General features: G+C 40.5%; 1 protein-coding gene across 1 annotated transcript; it reads right to left on the bottom strand.

The window, feature by feature from the left end:
- Window positions 1-793: 793 nt before the first annotated feature.
- Window positions 794-12,502, bottom strand: LOC136467852 (kinesin-like protein KIN-7D, chloroplastic). The gene is made up of 23 exons (XM_066466649.1): window positions 12,014-12,502; window positions 11,818-11,915; window positions 10,608-10,697; window positions 10,144-10,196; window positions 9,524-9,589; window positions 9,362-9,415; window positions 9,163-9,222; window positions 8,651-8,729; window positions 7,222-7,289; window positions 6,697-6,759; window positions 6,429-6,533; window positions 5,696-5,800; window positions 5,510-5,617; window positions 5,260-5,406; window positions 4,688-4,870; window positions 4,396-4,551; window positions 4,030-4,248; window positions 3,458-3,598; window positions 3,245-3,370; window positions 3,109-3,159; window positions 2,690-2,737; window positions 2,413-2,604; window positions 794-1,725 (listed from the first exon to the last, which is right to left on the bottom strand). The coding sequence occupies exons 1-23, from the start codon at window positions 12,265-12,267 to the stop codon at window positions 1,201-1,203; spliced, it is 2,991 nt and encodes a 996-aa protein (XP_066322746.1). The 5' UTR covers window positions 12,268-12,502; the 3' UTR covers window positions 794-1,200.
- Window positions 12,503-12,720: the final 218 nt, after the last annotated feature.

Raw genomic sequence — 12,720 nt, forward strand, 5'->3', positions numbered from 1 at the left:
CGACACGGAGCCAACCGCGCGGGGGCGCGTGCCCTGCAGCCGATCAGGCGCCGACGGATGGAGCCGGGCTGGCGGCCGTCACAAGGCTTGGAATCTGGGAAGCGCAAGCGCTGGCGCGGCGCTCAAGTCCACGAGGCGGCAGGCGCCGACTGACTGACGGATGGAACAGGGCGTTCAGGGTGAGTGGTTGATGGCTTGGAAAGCGCTGCTCACACGTCGGCGCGAGCGATTGATTCCCAAGCCTGATCTGGCCGGCTGTGGTCGGTCTTGAGAATCACGGGCTCACGGCGGACGTGCGATGCAAAGGGTTTCTTGTGTTGACCACTTGGTCCGTCCGCTCGCGCACATTTTGTTTTTTTGACTGCTGATCACTGGTCTTCCTGTTCTGCATCATATATTTGACACTAATTTAAAGTATTAAACATAGATTAATTATAAAAACTAATTACACAGATGAAGACTAATTTGCCAGACGAATCTATTAAACTTAATTACTTCATGATTTAACAATGTGATGCTACAGTAACCCAATAAATTCATCTCCCAAGTTAGCCTCAATTGGCTTTATAATTAGCTTGTGTTTAATCATTCTAATTAACATGCGAACGTCCTATGTGATAGGGTTTCTAGATCCAAACACCCCCTAACGCCAGAGAACCAAAACGTACTTCAAGGTTAGGCTAGTCGAGGCCAGAACGTTGCATTGCATCGTCACATAAAAAGACCAAAAACAAGCATAACTGGTAAGAATATGAAGCATAAAAGTAATGGCGGGCAGGCAGGCAGGCAGGCAATACACAGTATTGATGATGTTGAAACGAAAGTGTTCTGATACAATAGAACTCACACTTCATGGCATATTCACATTGTTATCCTTTCAATATCCAAGATCAGGATGAGCAGACTAATACATGTTAGATATTTGGGTGGGCATCAGAAGCCCGTCAGATTTCCAAACACTTTCCATTGTTTCTTCAAACCCAGATTATGTGCCTGAAGAACCAAAAATGCCGCTCTAGCATCAATAGAAAGCTCTAGGCACAGTCAGGCAAGGCACTACTAGCATATTTATCACAATATACAGAATGAGACACTAATTCATGCTAAGAAACAGAAAACCCAATACGAAAAACTTACATACAGAAAACCCACACCCAAGCCAAGCAGATTTTTCATGATTAGATATCTTAAATGTCGAGGTCACGAGCCATCATGTTTGGCCTCCGGATCCTCATGGTCATAACCCTGGGACTTCTTCAGTTTTGCTACTAGAACCCACATGTTGGCAAGCTCACTTTCCAGGAAGGCTTCCTTCTGCTTTGACTCCTCGACTTTCCTTTGGAGCTCTGCTTCTTTTTGCTCCTTCTCCATAAGCATGGTCTCTAGAGCTTTTTCCCTTTCATGGCTTGCATTCGTGTCTCTTCTGCTAGCTGGCTCGTGTCGCCTGCTCATGCTTTCCCTCCTAGTACCTCTTGGTCCATTGCTAACTCTGCGTGGAGCTGGAGTCGGACTTCTCAGCGATGACAACTCGGTCGCAAGCTTCTCATTTTGGTTCATCAGTTTGGTCACTTCTTCTGACAATGCTTTCAATTCGACACCAGCAGCTGAAGCCAAGCCTTTTGCATATGTACTTTCCTCCAGTAGCTTTTGATTGCGATCCTCAAGTTGAGCTTTGATTTCAATGAGTTCAGACACCTTTTGCTTCAGCTCAATGATTTCAACTGACTAAAAACCATAGTGCCAATAAGATGGAAAAGTTAGCTAAAAAAATAAGAATGAAAATATAAAAATGCTACTCCCTCCGTTTAAAATATATGACGTTTAAGACAAGTTAATTAGTTCACTTTTCACTAATTAGCTTGGCCTACACGTCCTATACTTACAAACTAGGGGATAGACACTGCAATATAGAATGCAAAATTTTCATATGATATTGGGCCTATTTGAACATCACAGATACTAGTAACACCAAAGAATGTTTTCATAATCTACTATTTGCAAACATTGTAATTGTTTCACTGAAGTGGATGACCACAAAAATGTGGATTAAATACTGCCTATTTCAACAAATTCACCACAGGATAGAAGACAATAGAAATTTTCAGTGAAAAAGTGTTTGCTTCTGTTTTATACCTTAAATAAAGTTATAGTTTTTATAAGCATGCAGCCACTAAAACTAACAGCAGCCAAGCAGCGTTCATGGAAGTTTGCATATATAGTGCTAACAAGTCTTTAGTGTTTATGATTAATAATCCTTACATGTATACTTTGAATATTGAGTGTTAATGAAGCCATAATATTGCCCAACCACAAATATAATGGCTAACTGCAAATTCCGTTTTTTTAGTGTACAGATATAATCCCTAGGATCCAGTTATTAAGGAAGTGGAAACTAGGGCACAGAAAGCAAACCTGCTGCGGTTTTTGCTGTGGTTCAGAAGAGCTCTCTCTTGGAACGTATTGATCAGCATGGTGTTCAACTTCATGGTTATCTCTATTATTCTGTGTCATGCTATTCGACAGTAAATCCTTAGCTTCAAGAGCTTGGGACAGCTGTTCTTTGAGATGAGTAACTTCAGCTTGCAATTCCATGCATTCACCTATCTGATAGCAGAAGTAATTCAAAGAAGTGTCATAAATTGACCGTAATCATTTCACCATTCATCTAAAACAATCTTGCACATCTAACCTTCTCATTCAGCTGATCTTGTATCACTCTATTATCTGCAGCCTTCACCTGCAATAAGAAATATTTAATGATAACCAAACACCAATCGAATGAAAAGACCAAGAAATATAATTGGATTATTGCAATCACGCGTTTTTTACAATAAAATGAAATAAAAAAGGGTAATTGATGGGCGGACTAAATTCAGAACAATTTGAAAGGCATACTAATTTTCAATTTTAAGGTGACATGCAGCATGAACATACAACATAGTGATGAAATTTCTTCATAAATCTTAAATTTCTTATGGCATGTCATCAATGTCTCAAAAAAGGTGTTAACTATTGAAATTGAAATTGGTACACATTTTTCCTACTTGTGACCTAATGCATCAGTTTTAGTCCAGGGGTAGTTGAGCAAGGCAGACTTTATATCAATACCTCAAGTTCGAAAGATTTCTCATTGAGCTGCTCAAGTAGTTCATGATACGACTGCAAAAATCAATAAGAACCATCCAATTGTTAGAAATGCTCAGTAAAGAGAGAGCACAGAACCAAAACAAATATAGAACATTACCGGTGAAAGCTCTAACTTGTCAACCTTTCCTTGAGTTCCTAATGTTGCATGAGCTATCTCTCTCTCCAAAGATGCTATCTGCTTCTGCTTCCCCTTAATTTCATCAGTCTTCTTCTTCATTTCCATCTTTGAATACCAAAAATGGTAAAAGGTTACAATATCAAAGAAAGCTTGTAAAAGCACACAACACTAGCTAAGACCGTAAGAGAGTACCTGAATCTTCTCGTTCTTTGGGCTTCTTCCAGCTTCCTCTGTAAGGCGCTTAAGAGCACTTTTATTAAATGCAACCTCCCCAGACAAAATTTTCAACTGCTCTCTCAACAAATCAACATGGTCCATCGTTTTTCCACTGGCCTGGTACCCCATCAAATATTACAGCATGTCAGTAAAGAAACCTATTGAAACAAAAAAAAATGCATATATATCTGGTCTCATTGGATCCTGAACAGGGCAACACTATCTCAATGTTGACAGTGAGACAATTAACAGTTTCATTTATGCAATCTATAAACTCCTAAGCCAATCCAGTAACTGCAAAGACTAGGATCTGCTGATATCTTAATATTCTAATATAGCTATAAAGAACAGTAAATACTATGGTAGTAGAAAAATTATCCTGACAAATGTGGCATAAATTTAGAACGGTAACTGAGAAGTCGCAATAATTGGCCTTTCCAAGACAAAACTATGCTTCTGAACATCTTTTTTCTTCTCTAAACTCACTAGTGATACAGCAATTCTTATTCTTGGAACTGCTATGTACCATCTGATTAAAAGAAACATACCAAAGGAGTTTCTTCGCCATGAATGCTGCCAGAAGGAAATTCCCCATGACCAATGCTAAACAGATCAGCTGATACATTCTCACCAGCTAATGAATTAGATATTCTTGGTTCAGCAGGAAAATTGACGCTTTCCCCAATAGGTGTTGAAGGAGCGGTTGATTTAGTCAAACTGAACTTATCACCTTCTGAACTTGTCAGAATAGAAGCTCCATCACGTTTCTGAAAATCAGTGTAGCACATGTATTGATTTGCTTTTAAATTTAAAACCAGGAATCAACATAAGAACTTCTATGGAGTGTCCAAAAAGTTGCGTTTATGGAGTATTGACACGCACACAAGCTGCAATGTAGTGGAAAGCTGGCATACCCGGAGTTTGAACCAGTTAAGAAGTCCTTTCCTATTCTTTTTTTCTTCCTTCGAAGAATCTTCAAGTGATACACCAAACCCTTCGACAGGAAGAAGTAATTCATTTCTTTCATTGTCCATCATTATATCTCGTCTTCTATACGGAAGGTATGCCAGCTGCAAAATTAGCAGGCAAACTTTAGCAACTCTATGTTTGATACAGAAACACTGGTAAGGCATGGACAGAGAAAATTATATACAGAAGTTAGTTGAATGCTCCCCATCATCATTTCGTAAGTATATATAGACAAACCTCCTCTTCCCCAAAAGAATGTCTTCGTCTTGGTCCAGGATGTGGAGAAAATCTGGAAGTCGGAGTCGCCTTAGTAGAAACCAGTATAAGTTTTGTTAAACGCTGGATCCTTGCAAGCAAAGCAGCTTTAGCTTCCTCCTCTTGTTCCAGCCGAGACTGCAGCTTGACGTTACCGTCTTCAAGCTTTTCATATGTTGGAAAAACAATTGTTAGGAGGATTCGAGGGCACGCTGACAATGCACACATGTGGCATTATATTAATCTTAATCTATACTATGTCTATAGCACTTGAAGGCATAAGGCTAAAAAAAAAAAGGGCGTACCCAGTGCAGAGAGCTCCCGCTCTGTGCGGGGTCTGGGGAAGGGTGTCAGTGGCAAGCCTTACCCTCGCCTATGCAATGCGAGGAGACCACGACTCGAACCCGGGACCTTCCGGTCACAGGCGGTAAGACTCTACCGCTTGCACCAGGCCCGCCCTTCATTTGAAGGCATAAGGCTATCTGAACAAAATTCACTTATGCCCAGCATAGTGCCACAAGCAGATGTTAAACTGGAATAAAACAACATAGCACCTTTTGCTTCCAAAGAATGATATTATCTTCCTCGGTATCTTTCGACGGTGTGCTGGTAATAATACCCATTTTCAGCTGCTCTAGCTCTTCCTTCAATCTCCGAATCTCAGTTTGGTACTTCTTTATTAAAGATTTCTCATCTATAATCTGCAAAACAGAAAAACAGATAAGGAGCATATATATCAGAAACAACTGACATCAGGGATAAAATACAACCTAATAATAATTATCAAGTAAATGTCAGGCCTACTTTGTTTTGAGATGCTTGGATCTCAATGCGCTTCGCACGGTGGGCAAATTTTAGTGTATTATGGGTCTCTTCAGAATTACTTGATGCTGGTGTAACTGTGCAAATCAGCTGCGAAAGAAAAAAACAGTTATGAAAATATCCTGATAATATTAGCGATTAGTATCCGCCATGCAATGAGCAACTTACTGAAACACGTCCTTGACCACTGAGGGATGACTGAAGTAGTCGTGTTAATTTTGAATCTCGAAATGGAATATGTGTAGCCTTTCCATCAGTCAGTTTTGATATCACCTGAAATGGGGAAAACATGAGCTAGAGCGGACATGCAAAATAAAAAGAGCATTGTTTAACCAGATTCTTGAAGGTAAAAGGGATAATAGGCAATCTTCTTTCATCCAACTTGATTGAAAAAAAAAATTGCCCATGAAGTTAATATTTACCACATAAACATGTGATTTACTGAATCAATGGTGCCCGCAAAGTAAATAAACAGGTCCACACATCCATATGGAGGCTTCCAATGTTTCAAATGGATTTCATTATGTGAACATTTTAAATTTATGCAAAAGGGTTCATAGCCAGCGCTTGACTCCTGAATAGCACCTCTAGTTTCTAGGTTCAACTCCAGTGGGAGCGAATCTTAGGATATTGTCTACTGTCTTGGTCCAGGGGGGGTTCTCAGTCAGTCGAAGGCTGAGATTTCTTCTTCCAGACAATACCATGGTGACAGCGTCCCCCCCCCCCCCCCCCCCCCCCCCCCAAGTTTCTTTTTAACATTCCAAATTTATCCATCTGAATTGAACTCATGAAAAATCAAGTCAATCTGTGACATGTTGGATAAAACATGAAAGTGATAATGGTGGGATTCAAAATATTGTGATACACGACTAAAATGATGTGTGTTATTAGTGAGTCCTACCGTTCCAAGAGTTAGCAAGCTTTTGTTGATATAAGATCCTTCTTTCCGCCGTACTCCAGTTGTTTCTGCCCTTGAGCTCTCTGAACCTGCCAGATCGATGAGGTTCTGCAAATGAGTGACACAATTAAAGAATCAATTTATGCTCTGGCTGCAAGCATCAAGAGGTGCCGGATGCAAAACAAAATAAAATGCACAAATCTACACTAGTATATGTAACTACATACTAAGGTGGTCATCAACAGTAACAAATAGCAGGAAAGAAACCCACCAGCTGTGAGAAAGTGACAGCTTCCCCTTCATTAGACTCACCACAAGGGCTGCTCTCTATAGTCTGTCACGTAATAAAATGAATCCATAAGCATCATGTTCAGCTCTTTCAAATAAAGCATGCTATGTAGATACAATTGATTATTGAGATGCATACACCGATCAGTTTAACCCAAAAGATTAAGCTGATAGGAAAAGGTGGATAATTCACTTGTATTTCAATACTCCACCTCACGTGCAGGCGCCCTCAAGCCTCAAACATGTAAACAGGAGTGAGCAACAAATATTTTCTTTAATTGTGATAGCCAAGATTTGAACTCAAGACCCTCTGGCTCTGAACCATATTAAATTGCATGCACCAACCAGTTCAACCCAAAAACTTAAGTGATGGGGAAAATAGGCAATTCACTTATATTTCAACAGTAATGACTTGCAATATACCAATGCAAAACCAAATATGAGATCACTGTTCTTCACATAGCGGATAGACAAAAACTATTCTGCACATATTGTGCTGCCTCATTACCAATGTGAAAATAGTATGACTTCTGCTACTCAGTAGATTGAAGTTGGTGGATCCAACATGCCTATGCTCTGCAATCAGAATTGACACAATAAATTAGTATTTAGTAAATATATGCTGACAAAAAAAATAACTCAGTGGAACAAAATAGCGGAATGGTAGAAAGTTAAGAACTATGGGCACTACATTTATAGGATTAGCTACCTGCCATCGTTATTTGAAGTTTAGAGGTTAATTCAAACTTGGAAATGCATTAGAATAAGTAGTAGCATAATTATTTCTTTTTAGATTTGTTGTATGTATTAGGGGTAATTGCCCTTAAAGCCTTAATTAGAATTTAGAGATAAGTTCCTTAGGAGTCAAGTCAAATCATTTCTATAAGAGGGATAGCATTGCATCCATTCAAACCAAGCAAGAAATAATGACTAGTACATCTCGTGACACCGCCAGCACCCATGCTACCACTATGGTCCAACTCCACATACACTCTTATTCCAGTATAACTAATAACAGTAGATTTTTTGTTTTGTTTAACTGTTTAAGGAGGTGGCGTGGTTAGAGGCTGGAGGAGACCATTACATTAAGGAGCAGATGAAGCGAACAACGTTTAGCAGATGAAGCAGACAGAAAGATAGCGAGTGGACGGGATAAGCGAAGGAAAGAGTGAAAGACTGACAGACCTGACCCACTACAAACCTGGTCACTGTTTAGAAGTCTTATAATCAGGAGTGTTGCTATATGTGCAATCTGTTTCTACCACTCCTTCACAAATCATAACCAGGAGACCAAATGGCCAATCGCTTGGATGGTGACTCATATCAGTCAAAGGGTCCAAACAACTTCTTTTTTTCGAAAACGCAGGAGAGCTGCGCCTCATTATATTAAGAATGAAAGGGGCTAGAGCCCTACAACACACACCACACCCAACCCCACACAAACCTAGGAATTACATCCGTGCCTGATAAAGGGGGCAAAGGACGACCAAACACTAGCACTAAGCTATCCACCAAAAAGAGGGGCTGTCAAGGAAGACAGACCCTTGGCTCCTGCTAGACTCCACAACCGGCGCTCTTCTCCAGCAAGGGTTCCAAACAACTTCTTGTATTGGAATCGAATTAGTTGTATGTGAAGTATTTCCGTATTAGTAGCATCTTGTTAACATATATTTTTTACAATGGCAAACAAAGGCTCTTTTAGAGTACCATTTCGCTCACGACACTACTCAACGGTTTTTCACCTTTCTCAGGTACGCTCAGTCAGTTTCAGAGCTTTCCAGGAGCCTTTTTCAGGAACTTGAAAGGAAACTTCCCCTAACGTCACACTTTCAGTAGTTTAGTTTCATGCTGCGTGACCATTTTTCACATGAAAGTTTAGACCTATCATGAAGATCAATTCGGAAACAGAATCATGTGAAGACATTGTTGGAAATCACCTTCTCCAGCTGCAATAAGGGACAGGGCATGTGCAGGAGATAATACTACTTCCTCCTTGATACCTTCAACAAATGTTCCCTGAGAATGTTAATACAGACCAAGGAACTATCAGAAAACTGTGCAAAACAATACATTGCATCCATCATAAATGCTAGGCAATTTTGGGGGTGGATTTTAATTATTCTGCCAGTGGAACTCTTCACAAAAAGGAATATGATTTCAAGGATCCCTGTTCTAGACTTCAAGGGAAGAATGTACTGTAACATTTATAACCTACAAGTATACAAATTTTAAGACACCACAAAATACATGTTTTCAGTATTAAGTTGAAAGACACTAAGAATGGGAACAGCAACTGGGAACCTTTGGATGGCACTACAATGCAGGTATAAATTTTCAGGAAAAAAAAACGACAATAATCATCCACCAGAGAAATCATTTGTTTGTTAGTTTGAAAACTTAGACACTAGAAAGAGTAAGACTAATGAAGAGAGAGTGCATATATTAGCACCTGAGGATCCTCTCTAATTCGCAAATTCTGACAAGCAGGATTTAGTAGATCATTGACAACCTACAAAACCAATAAGCCCTTGATTAGAACAATTCATTTTGTGATATAAACTCTGATTAAGACTATGTTTATACAACAAGCAGAGGTACCTCCAATAACAAATATTATGATGATAACAAAAATGATTACGGTGACAAACCTCATTATAAATTTCCAAGTATGACACGCGAAGGAGAAACTCGCGATTTGGTGTCTACAAAGACAAAGAAAGCAATGGCAAGTACACAGAGCATTGTCATCATCATTTCTATGCATATTTCATCATATCATGATACAAGATGGGTGTGTATTTAAAAAATACCTCTTGTATAATGCTAAATGCATCTTTGACAGCCAAAGGTATAATCCCTGGGGATCTTTGGTCTCCCTGGTTCAAAAGAACAAACATATCAAGATACTAAGAAACATTTCAAAATAGGAAGAAACGGATGAATGTGCTCAATATTAATCTAGTCAATTATAAAAAATGGAAAATAAATGCTGACGTGAACATAATAGAAAGGAAAGTTGCAAATCATATGCTTCAAAGAACATAATAGAAAGGAAGTTGCATTTTATTTTCTCAAACTGAGACAGGAGAGCTGCGTGTCATACTGTCATTCCATTAAGTAGAGGAAAGTTGCATATGGTCATGCATGACAGTAGTACAATTTAGGGAGTGGAGCAATTTCATTTCCTCTCCTCTTTATGGGGATGAGAGACTTGGTATAGGAATACAGAAACCTTAGGTAACTGTATGGGAAAGAAAACCTACACCACAAGCTGTGATCACATTTTAGCTACTCACGATATTTATTTCTGAATTCACGTTGTGCACTACACAGTCCCACAGCAATAGATTAAGAATGAGATAACTAGTGTTTTTAAGGCAATTGGCAAAAACAAAAATATGAAAGCTCGAAGTATTATAAGTTCTCTCACATGCATCGTGTGTGTCTTCCCACTGCTTGTGACACCATATGCAAATATTGTACCTGCAACAGTATGGAAGAAGTTTATCAACTTTTATTTCAGAGAATTGATTAAAGATACATGTGTCCAATCAAACCAAGGATCCATTGTTGCATTCAATGAATGAACATGAGAGTATTAAACCCAACTGCAAATGTTGTAAAGATAAAAAGAAGATACTCTCTCCATTCCAAATTATAAGATGTTTTGGCATTTCTAGATGCATATGTTTTGCTACGCACTTAGATATACACTATGTCTAGATACATAATAAAAGTAATGTATCTAGAAAAGACAAAACATCTTATAATTTGGAATGGAGGAAGTAACTTATACTGCAACAAAATATTTGAAAATGAAAAAGAAAAATGTTGCCCTGATCTAATTTATAAGATACTGAAGAAAATATAAGCACAAAAACAAAATATATTTACCATTTACTCCCTCCATGGCACCGCTAACAACATGTTGAGCTGCAACATCATATACATGACGGGTCGTAGTAGTTGGTGCAAAAACCCGATCTGGACAACAAATAATATTAGCCTGTATTCAGAATTAGAGTTAAAGAGGTGGCAAATTGGTAGCCTAAGAAATGTGCATACTTTCCTGGTACTCAAGCCCAGATAATAATTTCTACTTGTTGCATGCGGCAATGCAACATGATTCTATTAACTGACTTATAGTATAGGAGAAATGTGACACCAATGCTACAAAGCTTTTGATTCATAGTTTGGAATAAGTAATTTTGGAGCCCAGACCAGGAAATGGCAAAATTGATTCCTACAAACAGAGAGTATAGCGCAAAAAAATGTATATTGTAATTTGGAGGTCCTAAGTGACATTGTCCATTTCAATTGTTTTCGGAGACTACAGTGACATAACTATGTAGCACCCAGATGCCTCACAAGCTAAAAGGTAAGTGTGAACATTAAGGTACATTGAAATATGAATGAAACAAGTTGGACTTCTATGAGATGAACTATTTTTTCCTTAGCCTGAGTACAACCACAAGTTATAACCTTTTCTCGAACGTGCATTAGCACGGAATTCATTAAGCAGGAGTAGAGAGTTCAATGTAAAATACATTCTGAAGCAGCAGTAATCCACAAGTTATGACCTACTCACAATCATATGGAATATGATAAAGCAAAGGAGCCCAAGGCACGTAATTCATTCCCCAATGCATTGGATGACAAAACTACCATGTCCCAATTTGAGTTTCTCACAAATTGGCATTCTATCGATATCAAGAGGTAATCGAACAATTCAAGAAAACTACACAGTTGCTCAAATTCTGAGGCAATGGTTTCCATTGCATGGCAACAAAATGTCAGTTGCTCAAATTCTGAGGCAATGGTTTCCATTGCATGGCAACAAAATGTCACAGAGCCCAAGTCTCCTGATGGATACGGCAAGCTATTTTCAGTCTTTCCTACGAATGTGCTGAATTACAATAATCTCCAAACTTCACCTAAATGGCTCCTGCCTATTTGTAAAACTGATGGGTGGTCATAAGGCAGGTTGCATATGCTCGCAATGAATCTATGCAGCCATTGACTAAAGTAAGGACTAAGGAGTACACAAGAGCCAGAGTAATCCAACTATCCAACCACAAATGAGACGCCAAAACTGCACCCATACCGTAAGCGTAGGCGACGCTGGGGTTCTGCTCACTCCGAACGACCGTGTCACCATCCGCATACCACGCGACCTCCTCCCCCTGCCGAATCTCCCGCGGGCTTCACAAGCGAAAGACCAAAACCCAAATCAGTCCACATTTCCTGAATCCAACCGCAACCAAACTAAGCACCTCTCCATAAGCCAGAGCGAACTGAACCTGAGCGGGCGGAAGCGGACAGTGACGGTGACATTCTCCTTGGGCGCCGGGTCCTCGTCCAACCCGGCGAACAGCGGGGACACGGGCCCGTCGAGCGAGAGTTCCGGCGTGAGCCGCGACGAGGACGTGGTCGTGGTGGTAGTCGACGTCGGCGAGCCCGACTGCGGCAGCTGCTGCTGATGCGGACCCTTCGGTCCCGCCGCCGCCGATGCGTGCCCCGCCCTCCGCTGCCGCGACGCCGGCCGCGTCGCCATTGCCCGCACGGCGCGAGATCTAGCAGCACGAGGCACCCGCCATTGGATCCGGTCGCTTTACGCGGGTTTCTCCTAGGGCTTTTCTCCCCCTTTCCGGTTGGGTCACACGCTCGTGGGGTGGCTGTCGCTTCACTTTTTTGCTTCCGTCGGAAGCGATGCGCTGCGCGCCTGCGCGGGGGGGTTGCCGCCGCTGCAAGATGTCGTGGAAGAAAAGAAAGCTGAGGCCAACTCCCCTTCTTTTTCCGTTCGCCAACTGGGTAGCGGAGGGAGCGGGACGGGGGGCGTGGCCGCAAACGGGGCGGCGACGCTGACAGGTCAACACACTGGTTAATAGGCGTTGACTACGCGAAGTCGATATGGAGTTCAGCAATTATTATGACTTTATTAGAGGCTGAGGAAAATCGTTCGTCTTTAAAATGGTTTAGTTGAGTTTCTAACTTGATATTATTATTA

Source organism: Miscanthus floridulus, chromosome 7, assembly GCF_019320115.1.
Source record: "Miscanthus floridulus cultivar M001 chromosome 7, ASM1932011v1, whole genome shotgun sequence".
NCBI lineage: Eukaryota > Viridiplantae > Streptophyta > Magnoliopsida > Poales > Poaceae > Miscanthus > Miscanthus floridulus.

What these genes read in the sequence shown, in the direction of transcription:
- LOC136467852 (XM_066466649.1), bottom strand. Translation starts at nt 12,267, where the DNA reads ATGGCGACGCGGCCGGCGTCGCGGCAGCGGAGGGCGGGGCACGCATCG. An exon ending in CTGTCACTTTCTCACAGCTG is followed by an intron (nt 6,534 to 6,696) that starts GTGGGTTTCTTT and finishes ACTCATTTGCAG; the next exon opens with AACCTCATCGATCTGGCAGG. An exon ending in TTAACTGGTTCAAACTCCGG is followed by an intron (nt 4,249 to 4,395) that starts GTATGCCAGCTT and finishes ACTGATTTTCAG; the next exon opens with AAACGTGATGGAGCTTCTAT.